Source organism: Eretmochelys imbricata, chromosome 16, assembly GCF_965152235.1.
Source record: "Eretmochelys imbricata isolate rEreImb1 chromosome 16, rEreImb1.hap1, whole genome shotgun sequence".
Classification (NCBI taxonomy): Eukaryota; Metazoa; Chordata; order Testudines; family Cheloniidae; genus Eretmochelys; species Eretmochelys imbricata.
Window position 1 is genome coordinate 4,737,258 of NC_135587.1, and position 16,739 is coordinate 4,753,996.

Sequence of the window (16,739 nt, forward strand, 5' to 3'; positions counted from 1 at the left end):
GCCCGACTCCGCCCCTCCGCCAGCTGGGCGCAGCGCCCCCGTGCGGCAGCCGGCGGGATTGTAGCGCCCCGCGCCCGGCTCCTGCGCGGGACCCCCACAGCCCCACCCCCACCCCAGCTCCCGCCAGGGACCCTGCACCCCACAGGGCCCCTCCTACCCGGGACTCTGCGCCCCCCAGCGCCCTCCCGCTCCTGCTCCAGACCCTGCACCCCACAAGACCATTCCTCCACCCCCCAAAAATGTTTAAGGACAGGCCAGGGTCTGGGTTTTCAGATCCGGATTTTCCTGCATCTCCCCCTTTCCCCAGCCATGGACTCCCGTGCTTTGCCTGGGTGCTGAGCTATCCCCCGCGGTGCAGCCCAGCCCAGCCATTAGGAGCAGGGTGACTCGAGCTAGGGGAGCCCTCCCAGGGGATCCCACAGCAAACACAGCCCTGGGCAGACAGCTGGGCCTGTGGGGAAGCAGCTCAGCCCGGGTCCTAGCTACAGGGGGCCCTCAGACAAGTGAAGGGGACTGAACCAATTACCAAAGGAATGATGTTAGAGTCGCTAACCCTGCGGGGACGTTCTCATTCAGGAGGAAAGTGATCTTAGTTTGCTTCAGCTCAGAAGTTCTCAAACTGTGGAGGCCTGCGAGCTCCATTCAGGCACCTGGGTGGCCGCACACGAGAGAACGAAGGGCCACCCCTCTAATTAGTGGAGCCGCGCAGGCGTGGCTCCACTAATTGGGCACCCGGCCCCTAGAGAAGATGCACATGTAAGGTGAGGTGGTGGCCTTGGCGGAACTGGACTGCTGTTGTCGCTCACTGGAAATTCACCAGTCACCATCCCGCCCTGTGTCATGGTTGAGGGCTAGCTGCACCTCTGCCTATTCTGCGGTCTCTCTCTGAGTGCACCCCTCCGGGTCTTAGGCCTCGAGGCTTCACCCCCTGGGACAGAATCTTGTGATTTTCCCTGTGCAGACTGGGTCTCAGCTGCCACCCCATGCACCAATCATGATTGCTCAGCAGGCCTGGTTGGGTATGGTGCCTGCAATTCTTTCTACTAGGAATAGTGACCAATGGAGAACAAAAAACACCCTTTCTAAAACAAAGTACTGTTTACTCTTAACAGCAGAAACAAAGCATAGAGTCAAAGGGCTTTAAACACAATAACACAATCTACAGGTATATCTGTCTCATCTGAAGGCTTAGGCAGGCCTGTCTTAACCCCAGGAACCCCACTTTCAGTCTGGGTTCATCTCCGTTCCAAACTCTGTCTCCCCTGTTTAGGGAGTGTGACCCTTTATTGGACAGGCCATGTCTTGTGTCTGCCTTAAGCCAGTTTATGGAGCCCATGAGGGGGACAGAGTTAGACTATCCCAGTGAATAGTCCTGGGTGGTTGCTGTGGAGATTGTACCTGGGCTATTGTCTATCCTCATGCGTATATTTCCCAACCAACCAGCTATTGAATTAATCCAGTATGAATAAACACCTTTACAATATTCAGACAAACAAATACAGCACATTGTATTCATAGATTACAGGCAGCTTCAAATCCATCAGAGGCTACTTCATTTCTATCTACCTGCCGAGGATCACAATTAGGATCTGACTCCTAATCCCTTCCCATGTGTCCACTTCAGGGGCTAAGGCACCCTATGTATGTGGCTGGAGTAATAAGCAACAGCAAGTTTTGCTCACTGCATTGCAGAGATGGGCACCCTGCTATGCAAAGCCCTGCTGGGCACTGAGCAGCCTAGAAATGGGGATATGTCTCAGGCCTAGCTAGAGAATTGGTGATGATGCACTTAGCAGCTGCAAATGAAACTTCAATAATTTATTGACAGTGAAAAGGGGATTGTAGATTTAGTTCTGTGCTACTTCTGAAGCATAAAGGAAGCCTTGGAGTGAGACCATGCTGTCTTAGCATGCAGTATTCTCCACCTTCACGCACTGTAAGTGAAGGGCAAGGCCCTTTTCTATTGCTGCTAGAAGTCTGCCCTGTGTAACCCTTACCTTTCAGGTGTTGGGTTTAGGGGCAGAGCTACTTATGCTGGAATAAGTCTTCTCTTCACATTTACACCCTTCAGCCCCTCCGTTTGTATTAAATCCAAATTTACCCCACACCCTCAGAGTGTGCTAACGGTTAGAGACCCAGAGGCCATTTACCAACTCACTAAAGTCAAGAGCTGGAGAATTTCATGGGGATTGCAGCAACGGCCAAAGGCCCCACTCACAGTCTGGGCCCCACTGTACAAAGTACTGTAGCAATGCAGCTGGAGAGATTGCTGCCTTCCACACACCAATGTATTTGTAGTCTTTTTTTCTCCTCAAATTCTACTCTCAGCAGGAATGGGAAACCAGTGCAGGGGAGGAGCCAGTATTTACCTCTCCATCATATGGAACTCCAGCACAGAACGTGTTTGGACCAAAGAAGTGAGTTAAAGATCCAGCTGACAGGGCCACTAAAAGTCCGGTTGGCCGCAGCGGGGAAGGCAGGCTCTGTCCCTGGATCCCGGGAAGTGGCTGGCATGTCTCTCCGGCTCCTAGGCGGAGGGGTGGCCACAGGGGCTCCAAGTGCTGTCCCCCCACCTGCAAGTGCTGCCCTGGGAACTACAGCCAATGGGAGCTGTGGGGGCAGCATCTGCAGGGGAGGAGATGTGCGCAGACCCCCTGGGCATCCCTCTGCCTAGGAGATTGAAGGACATGCCAGCTGCTTTCCAGGAACTGCTTGAGGTCAGCACCGCTTGGAGCCATCACCCCGAACCCACTTCCACACCCCAACCCCCTGCCCCAAGCCTGAGTCCCCTTCTGCACCCAAACTCCCTCCTAGGGCCCGCAACTCACATCCCCTCCCACACCCCAACCCCCTGCCCCAGCCCTGAGTCCCCTCCCGCACTCTGAATGCCCCAGGCCAGAGCCTGCACCCCCAGCTGTAGCTCTCACCCTCCTCCTGCACCCAAAACCCTCATCCCTGTCCCCACCCTAGGCCCACACCCTCTCACACACCCCAACCCCCTGCTCCAGCCCAGAGCCCCTTCCCATCAAACCCCTCGGCCCCACCCCCCAGCCCAGAGGGAATCCCCTTCTGCACCCCAAACCCCTTATCCTTGGCCCTGCTCCAGAGAGCCCTCATGCACCCCAACCTCCTGTCCCAGCCCGGTGAAAATGAGCAAGTGAACAAGGGTGGGGGAGGGCGACAGAGAGTGAGTGACAGAGGGAGGGGGGGATAGAGTGAGTAGGGGTGGGGCCTTAGAGAAGGGGTGGGCCTCATGGAAAGGGCAAGGCAGGGCAAAGGTGTTCAGTTTTCTGTAATTAGAAAGTTGGCAATGCTAATCAGACAGAGGCTGTCCTTTTGCAGTAGTTCCCTGGTGGCCCTTATATCAGAAGTTAAATTGATGACCTACCTGAGCCAGAAGGGCAAACGCAGTTTGTACAGCGAATTGAAAGCAAGGCATAGGAGAGGGCTTTTCATAAGAGCCTCCTTTGGTGGGGGGGAAGGAGAACTTCAAAGAAAGTTAGCATCTCTCAGTAACTGGGTTGTAAGTGATTACCACTCTGGAATGCTGCAAAGATGATTATACTCAGCTACTAAGACTGCGACTAGGGTGACCAGATGTCCTGATAAAATCAGGACTGTCCTGATATTTAACCCTTTGTCCTGGGTCCTCGATCAGGACACCATTTTTCCTGTTATCCAGGTAAAATTTAAAACTTGGTACAGTAGAACCTCAGAGTTATGGACATCTTAGGAACGGAGATTGTCCATAACTCTGAAATGTCCATAAATCTGAACAAGACATTACAGACTTCAGCTACTGGGGGGGATTAGGGCTGCAGCCATGGGGAGCGGGTCAGGGCAGAGGTGGGGTAGGGCTCTGGGCTTCTGATCCTCAGGAGCGCTAGAGCTCAGGGCTTTAGATCTGAGGGAAGCCCTGGGGCTCAGGGCTTCAGCCCCATAAAACACTCCCAGTTTCAGCCTAATTGGGTGTGCCAGGGCTTGGGGCTTCAGAAGCCCTGTAGCTCTGTTCCTGGCTTCAGCCCTGTGGGGGGCACCGGGGCTTTACTTTGAGGGGCCCACTGAAAGCAGGAGCAGAGCCATGAGGAGCCCCAAGCTCTGCTTCAGTCCCATAGCTCCATTCCCAGCTTCTGCTGGGGGAGGGGCATCTCACAGCTCTGCTCCCGGTTTCAGCAGTGGGAACAGTAAATCACTCCCCCCCCCCCCCCCCGTTCTGATATTTTACTGTTACGATCTGGTCACCTACCTGTGACTGTACTGGGCCAGCCCCAAATGCAACCATTAACTCAAAGAGTCCCTTGAGGGTGAGGATATATTAAGTGTGATATAACACATATTCTACCAGAGTGCTCAGGCCTGCAAAGGGAAGGATGAGCATTTCAAACACTACAGACAAAGTAGGTTGGTCAGAACATGATGGGTCGTAAAGCAAGGGACTCCCACTTGATCATTAGCTTTCTGATTTATCTCATCTTGAAGATGAGAGCAACTTTTGCCACTGCCTTAGCCAGCCAGCCACACATCACACCAGCTCCCAGCACATGCTGCCAGCTAACCTGCCTTGCAAGGGTGCCCTGTTGCCATTTCTCAATCCACCCCTTAGGATCAGGTGATGCTAGTTTGATCACGTTCCTGTCCCAGATCTCTGCATGGTAAGACCCTCTGCAGTGGCCAAGCCAGATCAGGGTTCCTGCACAACTTCAACTTCTAAAGATTCAGGAACTTCCCAGGGTGGGCTTCAGAGAAGTGTTACGCAGTGACTCCTGAGACAGACAGACACCCCTTTCCCCAAAGGGAGATTGAGCCAACACCATCCTTGTTAGAACTCCACCAGGTCAATGGAGTTTTGCACAAGGGATGAATTTGGCGTATTCATTTTAACTAGTTAATTCTTTGCCTCCTAGCCACCCTTTTGTTCTGTGATACCCATTCTCTGGCTGGAGAGCGACTCTATGCGGAGGGGCAGAGGCCAGCTGTAGTCGAGGCTAGCTGTTAGTGATGTGTTTGGAACTTAAATTACATGGGTGCAAATTAACAGCAACCTGAAGCAACTGATCAATATCACCCTGGAGCTCCAGCAATCAGAGGAGAGAAGTTTGGTTGAACAGCTGAATGGCTTCCCGCACCAGGTGGCTAAGGAAGGAGTTTGGGCATGGAGGAGCAGGAGGAAGGCTGCTTAGGCAATGCACAAACCAAACAAGAATTCTTTCTACTTTGGTATAGAAAATCAATCAGTGAAATGAAGCCCAGCTAGGAAGGCTGATGTATACAGTAGATCTACATTCTAGTCAGGATTGCTGGAAAGGCAGAAACTCTCTAACACACACGGGAGAATCCAGCTCCTGGTTGCAATACTGCGGGACCGTCCCCGGAGCCGTGAACTGCCTGCTTTAAGGGGGCTGAGCATCATCTGCTGACAAGTCCAGGAACAGTATGAATAAGCTGAGGGATAGTCCTTTTCCTACTGGTCTTACTAAAGGAACAGCCTAACAACTGTCTAGACTCCGATGCCAAAGCAAGGAAGTGAATTCCTGAAACAGAGTTGGTGATGACTTGAGTCATCTGAGGGAGTTTGCACCCCCTTTGTTCCCCATTGAGGGGTTCTGTTGGACCCTTGGCTGCTTCAGGATTCCCAGACAGCAGGAGCTGTAGCTCTTCTGCAGCTGGGAAGCAGGTTGCAACCTTTCTCTCAGCCCTCACTGCCATGATCCACCCCTTGGTCACCCCCAGAGTGGATTCCTGCTAGGCACTCTCCAGGGGGTTCCCTATGAGGAAGTCTTGGAAATAGCATCTGCACTTGGACTGGAAAGGTTCTGCATAGATCTTGACTCAGAGAAGGCCCCCCTCTCCTGCCAAGACAAGTTTCACCCTCATGGTAGCATTGTGCCAATGGATCAGAGTTGGTGGGAGCACTCATGGTCCCAGAGCATGACACAATTTCTTTAGATATCCAGAACCATATCATTAAATGTTTTGAAAATAAGGACCAAGACCTTGAATGTGATGCAGTATTCTATGGGAAGCCAGCATAGCAAGCAAAGGACAAGGATGATGTACTCCTAATGCACTGTGTTGCTGAGGAGACACGGGCACCCGTTGTGCCAGCCAGAGTTCATACTTTCAAGCCCACAAACCTGTATTGCTGTAATCCAGCTGGGAGGCAGCAGCTTGTATGCTATTGAGGCTAGGTCAGTACCTATAACGTTGGCCAGAAGACTGCACCCCAACCAGAGAATTAATTTGTTGCAGATGTGGATACGAGGGCTCTCAGCAATAGCAGAGTGTTGTAGTACTTCTGGCCAGCAGGCTGACTGGATAAATTGTGAGCAAGTATCTTGGACTGGTATAAACAACATTGAAGCTACTAGCTCTTTGAAACCTCACATTCTCCCAGCAAGCACCACCTCAGCCTTAGTAGGGGACTCAGTAAGCAAAGCAGTCTGGTGAGAGATCCAGCCAGGTGAATGAAGAGTGAAGGGCCACCCTCTACCTAACATCCCTTCACTTCTTTGCTTTAGTTCTATGGTTTGACTGAACCCAGATTGTGAAAGGTCTAGGACAGCTTTTCTCAATGACCTATCCATGGAGCAGCACCCTGACAAGCCGGTCTCTGGTCTCAAAAAGGTTGAGAAACACTGCTCTAGGATATTTGCATGGACTAGATTTTCTGTACAAGCTCAGTAAGATGACAGGCCTCTCAAATGAGTGCCCTATCCACTGCACTGTGGGATATTCTGATGAGAGACTCACTCACTCTTGTTGAAGCTATTCCACTTTAATAATCAATTGGGCCAAAACCAGAGTCATTCTATAGTTTAGAGCACTCACCTGAGAGGTAGGTGATCCTTGTTCAAATCCCTTTGCATCAGGCAGAGAAGGGAATTGAACTGGGGTCTCCTACATCTGGGAGGAGTTCCCTGGTTACATGGAGTCTTCTTCCTCCTGATTTACTCCTTGCAACACACACATCCCTTTATGGATCCAAGCTGCCATGACTGGCTCACAGCAGAAATCTGATGAAGTGCCCAGTTAAAACCACTCCTATCATCTACTCCTTTAGCAACTTTATGTGAGGCTGGCACCTGTCTTTGGCTACATGGGCAGTTCGTGGTTGTGTAACTGAAAATAGCTTATTACTGGCTGGAGGAAGTAAGCACTGGACCCATTTCTGTAGAGAACTTGGCTTTTATTTAAATAAAATATTGTTCCTTCTCAAGAGGAGATGGAACTCAAGTATGTATTACAAGAGAAAAACAGAGATGCGAGAATGATCTGCTTGCATAACTGAACATCTTTACAGAGCCAGTCACAACTTAAATTGTTTTAAATGTGTAGTCCTGCAGCAGCTGAACACCAGATCTTTGGTGATTGTCAGACAGTGACTTCCTCCATCTGGGATCCTCATGTAGGCGTTATCACAGCTGTAGCAACGGGAGGGCAGCACAGCTCCTACAATGTTTGCTGTGTATGTGTTGGTCCAGCAGAAGCGAAAAACAAAGTTGTGCTGTTTCATACAAGCACTCATTCATGTTTTAACTGGTATATTAACAGAACTGGTGAATTTTTAACAATTTTAAACTTATTTCAAATTTTTCCAACTTTCCTTTGTCAGACTTAAGTTTAGCTCAAATAGCAGGGTTAAATTCTTCTTTAAAGACTACACAGAACTGGGTTACTATTAAAGGATGAGCTCCTCACAGTAAGTACCTTCTCCACGTGTAAAAGGGGAAGGTGTTCAGGAGCAAGACCTCAAGAACAGAGACCAAAACTACTACTACTGGGAAAAACAATTAGATTGGGATGACGCTTCCTTTAAACTTCCATAGGCCCGATCCACCTTACCTTGGGAAAACAGTTTGCCAGCAACTCAATCCAAACCTTCCCCCAGTGTCACACTTGGGACACAGTTAAGCTTTCTTAGCAGTTTCTTTTCTTTCAGATATTTTTATAAAACCTTGTCAGGCTCTCAGTATTTTTTAAAACAAAAATAAGCACTTACGGTATTAAGTTATGTTACAGAAGCACAGTACAGTCCTTTGAATTTGACTGTTTCTGGGCAGAAGAGTCAGTCCTGTGGAGAGCTGATCCTTGTACAGTAGTATTGCCTACTGGGTCTCTCAGTCACTTTGGAAAGAGAAGGCACGATCAGAATGAAAGGATCCAGCTAAGACAACCTCAATCCCCCCCTTATACAAAATCCTCATGTGTGCAGCATTCTAAACCATTATGGCACCGCTCTAACATATTATGTACAACCTAAATGCAACAGGCCTGAGGCCTATTAAATTCAAACTCAGATCTAGGTAGCAAAAACAAAGTTATTCAACACTTTTCTGCAGATTCTCCTGCACAGCTTCCTCTGTGAGAATCTTGGAAATTCCATTTTGCATCACAGAACAAACCCAGTATTAAAGACCAGTCATTGATATCAATGGCTTTTCAGAATCTGGAGAGAGTGTGCCAAGTGCCCCATGCAATGGGGAAGACGTGACCTTTCCACTATAGCTGGAAGTCTCATCAGGGTGTCCACCTACTTCTGAGAATTAAAGCCAGGAGGTATGGGCCTCAGAGGAACAACATGGAGCTTTGCTGGACACCGGAAAACAAGAGGACACAACAAGATTGATTTACAGTATTTATATCCCTAGGAAGAGGGCCCGTCTCTCCAGAAAGCTCAGTTATCCACCTCTTCATCATCATTTTGTTCCTCCTCCTCCATCCGTTCATCATCCTCATCATTCTCCTCCTCCCTGCTCTTGTCTTGTTCCTCAGAGTCTGCCTTCTTGTCTTTGTCTTTCCTTGCTTCTTTCTTTCCTTTTTGCTCACGCCTGTAAACTAACAGACCAAGAGAACTACAATTGGATACACATATGTCATTATATCCATTGTAGGGACAATCTACAGGTGGCTCCCATCTCTGTGACCCAGGGTCTCCCCTTGCTCTCCAGGCTTACAACAAATGGAGCACTGAACCTCTTGATAGCTGCTACCCATCCTGTTACTTGAGTTGTGGTGATAGACTTTACAGGAAGTTATGTTAAGTGTTGTTCAACAGAAAGATAGCGAGAAGGATACAGGAGCTCATATTCATTACGCAGAACACGTGACTTCCTCTACACAGAAGTGATGGGGGAGACAGATTAAATGAGTCACCTTTGTGAAATTACATCATATCAGTTCTATTAAACTACATGTTCATATGTCCCCATAAAAACTGCAATGGGAATGTCTGGCTTTAAAATAAATAAATAGATGATTCAGGGAACATAAGAGTTGGATGCCCAACTTCTGGGTAAATGGGACTCAGTGTCATTAGGACTAATTTAATCTACAGTTAGAGAACATGTTACCTTCCAATGATTCCTTTAAAGGGGCTATGAATCTCTGGAACTCCATTTCCTCCATGGCTGAGAGGACATCTCCAGCATTCAGTGTTTTCCTCTTCCCCTTCACTGCAAAGTTATTTGCACTAAAGAGGGAGAAGAATGAATATCAAAGAGTAAATCAACCCCAACTACTGGCTGTTTAAAAGGACAGAGCCAACTTAAAAAACAATCACAGCTCTCAGAAATGTTTAATCACTATTATAAGCAATACCCAGGATGACTGACCAAGAATCTAATTATAACAGATTAAAGAAAAAAAACACCTTTGTTTACATTGTGCATTTATGTGTATATAGTCAGTTTCATTGTTTCCCTGTATAGTCAGGGAGTTTTCCATTTATGTGGGTTTTTCCACACATGTAACAAGAAAGAAAATACATATTTAAATGTGGTTGTAAAACTATTAAGTGGCAGGGCGATTCAAGGACACTGTAACAAATATGTAGTTACTACAAGTTTAGTTTAATTCATTTTTAAAAAGTTGACTAATATTCAATTTAATGGTATACCTTTTAATTTTATTATTACGTTTTAAAGATGTTTGAATTTCAACTGTTATAGATTTAAACAGAGAATTTAGATGCAGGAGGAAGCTAAACCCTTTAAACCTGAATGAGTAATTTAACATACACTATGAAACATGCCTAGTTAGTTCCTACACTACTTAGGTTAACACTCAGAAGGAAAGTCATAAAGCTACAATGGGTTCACATAACCCAAGAACAAGGAGCCCTTATGTAAATTAATGTTTGCTCTAAAAAGGCTCTATAATTTTGTGATCAGTGTTTTCTGAAAAATGATAAAGTGTAGTGATAAAGGTAAATCAAATGTGACAGTTCAGGACACGAGGTGATCACTTAAGGCGACAGGAAGTAATCCACCATCACCTCTGTAGGCCCCCAGGATGTATATATTGGGCAAGTAACTGAGGGCATTATGAGGCAGCAAATACTGGCTACTGAAAGAGAAGCAAAGCATTTGCCCTGTTGATTTATCACTTGCCCCTCTTAGAAAGTTCGCATGGCAGCATGCTACTTAATCAAGAAACTAATTTTGAACATAAGATTATCTTACACAAAGGTCACATTACAAACTAAAACCAGATGAAGCTTTATAATGCCTCATGTACATGAATGATAAACATGCCTTTCATTACAGCTACTGCAAAAATTCTCTCCAAGAGAACCAACAAAAAGGCTAGCTACAGATCAAATGGTCCATTGGATCAGGTCACCAGTGATGCTTACCATGATGTTGCATACAACACAAACACACTTGCAGCTCGAGATATTGCACTACGAGCTTCCTTGGAAATGTTTACTCCATCAGGAAGCTGGGGAAAAAGAAATGTCATTTTATCAGATGAAATTCAAGTCATATGGATCTGGAGGCTAACAAGTCCTGTCCGGTTCAGTCAAGCCATTCAGAGTGTTTGCAGTGAACAATAAATGTGAGAAAATGAATTTTCTATAGTATTTTAATTAATCCTAACGTGTGCCTCAGTTTCTCTCTTCACTTTGCCCTGTTACCCAGTGGAGGAAAAAGTATTAAGTTGGGGCAGTGCAGAAGATCAGATGTGGGAGTCACCTTCTTTGGGCTACAGTGAATAGGGTCATAAGGAACTGTCTGGACCCTGCTGAAGGCGATTCTGTAACAATGCAGAATCCCAAAGAGACGATGGAAAAGCCCCAATGACCAAAACAATGACACCTAGGAAACAGCAACAAAGAGAAAGAGGTTTCCCCTGCACCTCTCAGCAGGGAAGCTGAGCAGAGACCCCAGATCTAGAACAAAGGACTGACACATGACCAGCAGAGAATAAGGGTGGACTTCTGGTTCTGAAAGAGGCTGGCCGCTCTCTCTTGGGTATCACTAAGGAGTTAGAGGGAGACAGAACTTGAAATGCAGTTCACTGCACTTTGGCTGGTGAATTACTCTGGTTTGATCAGAATGGACTATGCTTTAACCTTTTACTCGGTTTTGAAAATGCTGCCTGTGTGTTAATGCAAATACTGGGTGAGATGCATTAGTTCCTGAAGACTGTACAAGTCTCTAACCAGGAGTCTGTGTCAGCTGGACTTGCTGGGCAGAGCTCACGGTGTGAAGCAAGGGTGCTGGAGCAGACACTCAGACTAGGAGGTGGTGAGGCTGCATGACTTACCCTGAAGGACAAGCGAGACACCTTGGAGTCTGACACATTAAAGGGGTTCCCTCAAGAGCCTGTTTAAAAGCTGGAGCACAGCACAGACCCATGACATAAGGCTAGAAGAATGCTGCTGCATAGATAATTGTCCTAACCCATTGCTCTGACTATATCACCCAACTCTTTGCATCCTTCAACTGGCTCCCCCTTCCCTAGTGTTTCAATCATAAGATACTTATCTTCACTTTAAAGGCCATTAACAATCCCAACCCTACCCATCATTTCTTATTCACTGCTGAGATGCTAACTCTCACCTCTGGTTGGCCCATGATACCAGCCTCCAATATACACTTCTCCCTACTGCCCCTCATGCCTGGGAGGAGCTCCCTGCTAAATATCTGCAAAGCCACTTCATTATCCTCCTACAAGCCCTCCTCAAAACTCTTCTTTGCCAGGATGCCTACAAAAACCTTAACAATGAGTGAACCTGTCACGATACCCAATATTATCCTATTGTTTCCTTGTACTCCTCCATCTGCCTATATCCACCTGTTACCTCTTGTCTCAGGTTGTGAACTCTTTGGGACAAGGACCTTCTTTTTATTCTGTGTTTGTACAGCAACTAGCACAATGGGATCCTGGCCCATGACTTGGGCTCCTAGGCACTACAAATAAATAATAAATAATAATAATAATAAAAATTCCAGATACATCTAACATCTAAGTACAACAAGAAGCTGGTTAACTGTGAATGGGCTTAGCCAGGTCAAGAACATAGACAGAAGGAAAGTAACTTTTGTAGTAGCAGTGGACTTGGCCTCTGCCTCAATCTTAGTCCATTTAATCCAGAGGTCGGCAAACTACGGGCTGCGGGCCACATCCAGCCTGCGGGACCCTCTTGCTCAGCCCCGAGCTCCTGGCCCAGGAGGCTAGTCCCCGGCCCTTCCCCTGCTGTTCCCCCTCCCCGCAGCCTCAGCACGCCAAGTCGCTGGCATAACACTATGGGCGACCGGGCAGCGCAGTTGCAGAGTTGTGGCCTGACCCAGGGCTCTGGGCGGTGCGACTGTGGTGCCCCCAGCCGCCGGTGCTCCAGGCAGCGAGCTAAGGGGGCAGGGGGCATTGGATAGAGGGCAGGGGAGTTGGGGGAGGTGGTCAGGGGTCGGGGGTGTGGATAGGGGTCGGGGCGGTCAGAGGGCGGGGAACAGAGGGGTTGGATGGGGCTGGGGTCCCGGGGGGCAAGTCAGGAATGAGAGGGGGGGTTGGATGGGGACAGTCAGGGGAGGTGGGTCTGGGGGTGGTTAGGGAGCAGGGGGTGGTGAATGGGGTAGGAGTCCTGGGGGGACCTTCAGGGGACAGGGGATTGGATGGGGCAGGAGTCCCGGGGTAGCTGTCAGGGGGCGAGAAGCAGAGGGGTCGGATAGGCTGTGGGGGTCGGGCCACGCTTGGCTGTTTTGGGGGAGACAGCTTCCCCTAACCAGCCCTCCATACAATTTTGGAAACCCGATGTGGCCCTCAGGCCAAAAAGTGTGCCCAGCCCTGATTTAATTGTTGCCAAATTCTTAACCTAGAAGGATATTCTCATAACGTGCAGCATCCATCCATTAATCCTTCTTGGTCTTTTGGCTAAGATCATGCCTAGCATCAATTTAATGACTGAGACATATTGTATCTCATTTGCTGGCAAGGAACTGGACTTCATCTAGTAGCTACTTTCCTTCTGTACTCTGCTCTTATTTTGGGAGCTGGTTCAGGGATATATAATTTACAGAGCACTGACAATATTGTAAGAAATTTACAACTATCTATCTTAGGGTTTTCTATGGTTTCCCATTACCTCAGTATGTGGCTATGCAGAATCCAAATGTTTTCCAGCAGCGTGAATTATTTCAGATTCATGGTAAATGGGGCAATGGATGAAATATTAGATACTGGGGAAAGGGGGAAAAAAGAAAGGAGGGAGGAAAGCACTTTCTGCAGCATGGGGGATAAGTATGGAAAAATCCTTTTGTCCAGTACAATTTCTCTGTCAGAAAACAGTGTCTCTTCAATTTCAATAGAAAGTCAACCTTTTCTTTTGACAGCTCAGATAAAGTTTGCTTGGCATTAAATAGAACACGTATCTTTAATTTAAATACAAAAAGATTTTATGGCAGATTATTTAAAAAAGTAGAACCACTGCAACCCAACAAGTGACATATCTCACACACCAGATAAAACGGAAAACGAAATGCAAGATTTTGCACTTGAAATAGTTGGAAACAACCCAGAATTTGCTGCTTTGAGCCCCTTATTAAACTACAACTTTAAAAAATCAATCATATTTCCACCTGAAAATGTTTTACCTACAACTCTAAAAAATAATACATAAAAGAAAGATTACAGAAAATTATTTCTCTATTTTTCCCAATCTACCATGAGCATTTGACAGTACTAGGCATAAAGAATTTCATTTTACCATGAATAGTCAGATTTCCCTGTTTGAGTAGGTCTCTCTCAAACCAACAAGGGGCAGAAATAATGCTAAAAAGAAAAGGTGACTGTAAAACCACAAAAATTGTCAGGGCTTTTTTTACTAAATGATTAGATTTCAAGTTGACAACTTTCCTGTTAAACTGTTTTATCATCTACAACACAAAAGGAGATTAAAAAATTACACAGCATACGGCCCATTTTCTGTACAACAGGCACATTTTACTCCTTTGAGGTTTTCAGTCTTCACTTCAATCTTCTTGCACTTTTTTATATCTCTGCTAATACTCACTGCTTCTTTAATTATTCGAGTGATGACAGCATTGGGCAAGTTCAAGTCCTCTGGTCTTTCCGCCATCTCTGAATACCTAGAACTGAAATGAGGATTATTCATCAGATATTTTTTCTGCTGAGCAGCTCTGCTTATAAAACACTTGTCTCACTATTACAGTAGTTACAGGTAGTTCTGCTATGTAAAGTGACCATATAAAAACGGCACCATCTCACTCAGCAGCTCTGCCCCTGTGTTTAGCCTGGCGTCTGCTTATCAACGAGAAAATGTCTGTACCACTCTTTATTCCTGTTATCTCTACAGAACAAAGAGAACATTGACTCCCTGGATTTCTTTGTCTTTGTCCTGTGCATTGTCAACAGAGATATTAAACCAATTTCAATCACTTACACCTGAGTAAAACCCGCCACAACAGTGGGGCTACTCAGCTGCCAGAGCGCAGAGCTGCAGGATCTGTACGGCTGGTGACGATGAAAAGGCAGGAAGGAGCCCGGCTTGGTTCTCAGACCCCGGAGGGACGTTGCGGGGCTGGCAGTTAGCCAGGCCGCCTGCTGACTTGTCAGCGGAGCAGACCTGGAACCTCAGCGCGCCAGCGCCCGCGAACAGCCCCTCTCACCGCAGAGCCGCGCTTTAGGGCGGGCGTTACAGGGAAATCTGCTGCCAGAGCCCCTCCGGACCTAGGGGAGCGGCCCCCTCAGCCCAGCCAGCTGCCGTTGGGCACTGGGGGCAGCGCGAGGCTCACCCGCCGCCAGCCTAGGGCGGCGGGGGGATCAGGGGGAGTCCCAGCCCAGCCCCCGCCCGCATCGACACCGCCGGGACGGGGCGGCAGGTGCGGGACGGGAGGCCGAACGGCGGCAGGGTCGCTCGCTCCGGGAGCGGACTGGCGGCGGCCCGGGGGGGCGAGGGGGTCCCGCCGGTGCCCGCTCCCTCGCGCCCCACACTCACGGGGCAGGGCGGCCGCCGGCCGCGTGCAGACACAAGGCCCCGCCAACCGAACCGCGCGCCCAGCCCTTGACCTCTCACCTCTAACCCCTCCCAGCATGCAGTGCGCGGGCGACAGACTTCCCCCTTCCCGGCGTGCGCTGCGGTCGCTTCCTTCTCCTCCCCTTTCCGAGCGTGCGCTGTTGCCTGGTAACGTGGGGTAGTGGGGCCCGGCGTGGGCGGCGGCGGGCAGGTGAGAGGCGGCCCCGGTCGGAGCGCAGCGCAGCGGGCTGTACGGGCAGGGTCCGGGGTGGGGGGAAGGAGCGGGGCAAGGAGGGGCAGGGGTCGGGTCCGGCGGAAGGGGGAGGTGACTGGGAGGGGGAGCGGAAGATGGCTGGGCCGTGGGGAGGAGGGAAGGGGGGGGGGAAGTGATTGGGCGGGGGGAGGAGGAGCGGGAGGTGACCGCACAGAGGGGCAGGGTGGGAGCAGGGGTAGAGTGGCTGGGGGGGGGAGTTCTTCAGTGCTGTCATGTTTTCTGGTTCCTCAGTTTCCCAGCCGTGCGTCCGCGTTGCTGCCCCTCCCCTCTACGTGCCCAGGAGTTGGTGGTGGGAGGGTGGAGGCTGGTGGAGAATATGGCTCTAATGCACAGGTGGGCAAACTACGGCGCGCGGGACCCTCCTGCCCGGCCCCTGAGCTCCCGGCCCGGGAGGTTAGTCCCGGGCCTCCCGACCCCCCGCAGCCTCAGCGAGCCGACGGGCAACGCTCTGGGCGGCCGGTCAGCGCACTTGAAGAGCCGTGGCCTGACCCAGTGTTCTGGGCGGCGCGGTAAGGGGGCGGGGAGCAGGGGGGTTGGATTGAAGGCAGGGGGGTTGGGGGAGGTGGTTGGGGGCAGGGGTGTGCATAGGGGTCGGGGCGGTCAGAGGGTGGGGAACAGGGGGGTTGGATGGGGCAGGGGTCCCAATGGGTCATCAGGAATGACAGGGGGGTTGAATGGGGCGACAGGGGGGTTGAATGGGGCGACAGGGAGGAGTCCAGGGGTGGTTGGGGATAGGGAGCAGGGGGTGGTGGATGGGGTAGGAATCTCGGGGGGGGGGCGTCAGGGGACAGGGGGTTTGGATGGGGCAGGAATCCCTGGGGAGCCGTCGGGGGCGAGAAGCGGGGGGGGTCAGATAGGAGGTGGGGGTCAGATAGGAGGTGGGGGCTGGGCCATGCCTGGCTGTTTGGGGAGACACAGCCTCCCCTAACCAGCCCTCCATACAATTTTGGAAACCTGATGTGACCCTCAAGCCAAAAAGTTTGCCCCCATCTGTTTTTACTCAGCGAGATGATCCAGTGCCATTACACCCCATCCCATGTGCTTTTTTGCATAATCATCTCTGGAATCCCCATCACATGGCAGTTTAAGAGCTGGGTGGTGTGATGCTGCTGCACTGGAAGCTCTTTATTCCTGAACAGAACTAAGGACCTCTCCCATTATTTTGTCTACTGACCTGCGAGAAGCAGGCCACAGTGAGGGCTGAATTTTCGT

At 49.5% G+C, this 16,739-nt stretch overlaps 1 protein-coding gene across 4 annotated transcripts; it reads right to left on the bottom strand.

Moving 5' to 3' along the window:
* Positions 1-7,165: 7,165 nt before the first annotated feature.
* On the bottom strand, positions 7,166-15,332 carry POLE3 (DNA polymerase epsilon 3, accessory subunit). Of its 4 annotated transcripts, XR_013348181.1 has the most exons (6): positions 15,236-15,306; positions 14,291-14,372; positions 10,634-10,719; positions 9,351-9,469; positions 8,000-8,835; positions 7,166-7,461 (listed from the first exon to the last, which is right to left on the bottom strand). XR_013348181.1 is itself a non-coding variant. In XM_077835862.1 (5 exons), exons 2-5 carry the CDS (start codon positions 14,354-14,356, stop codon positions 8,675-8,677), a joined length of 432 nt encoding a protein of 143 aa, XP_077691988.1. In that variant the 5' UTR covers positions 14,357-14,372; positions 15,314-15,332; the 3' UTR covers positions 7,166-8,674. The 4 variants fall into 4 exon arrangements, 3 of the variants coding, with proteins under 3 accessions (XP_077691988.1, XP_077691986.1, XP_077691987.1); XM_077835862.1 differs by lacking the exon at positions 15,236-15,306 and adding an exon at positions 15,314-15,332 and having other exon boundaries at positions 7,166-8,835; XM_077835860.1 differs by having other exon boundaries at positions 7,166-8,835.
* Between the last annotated feature and the right edge of the window lie 1,407 nt (positions 15,333-16,739).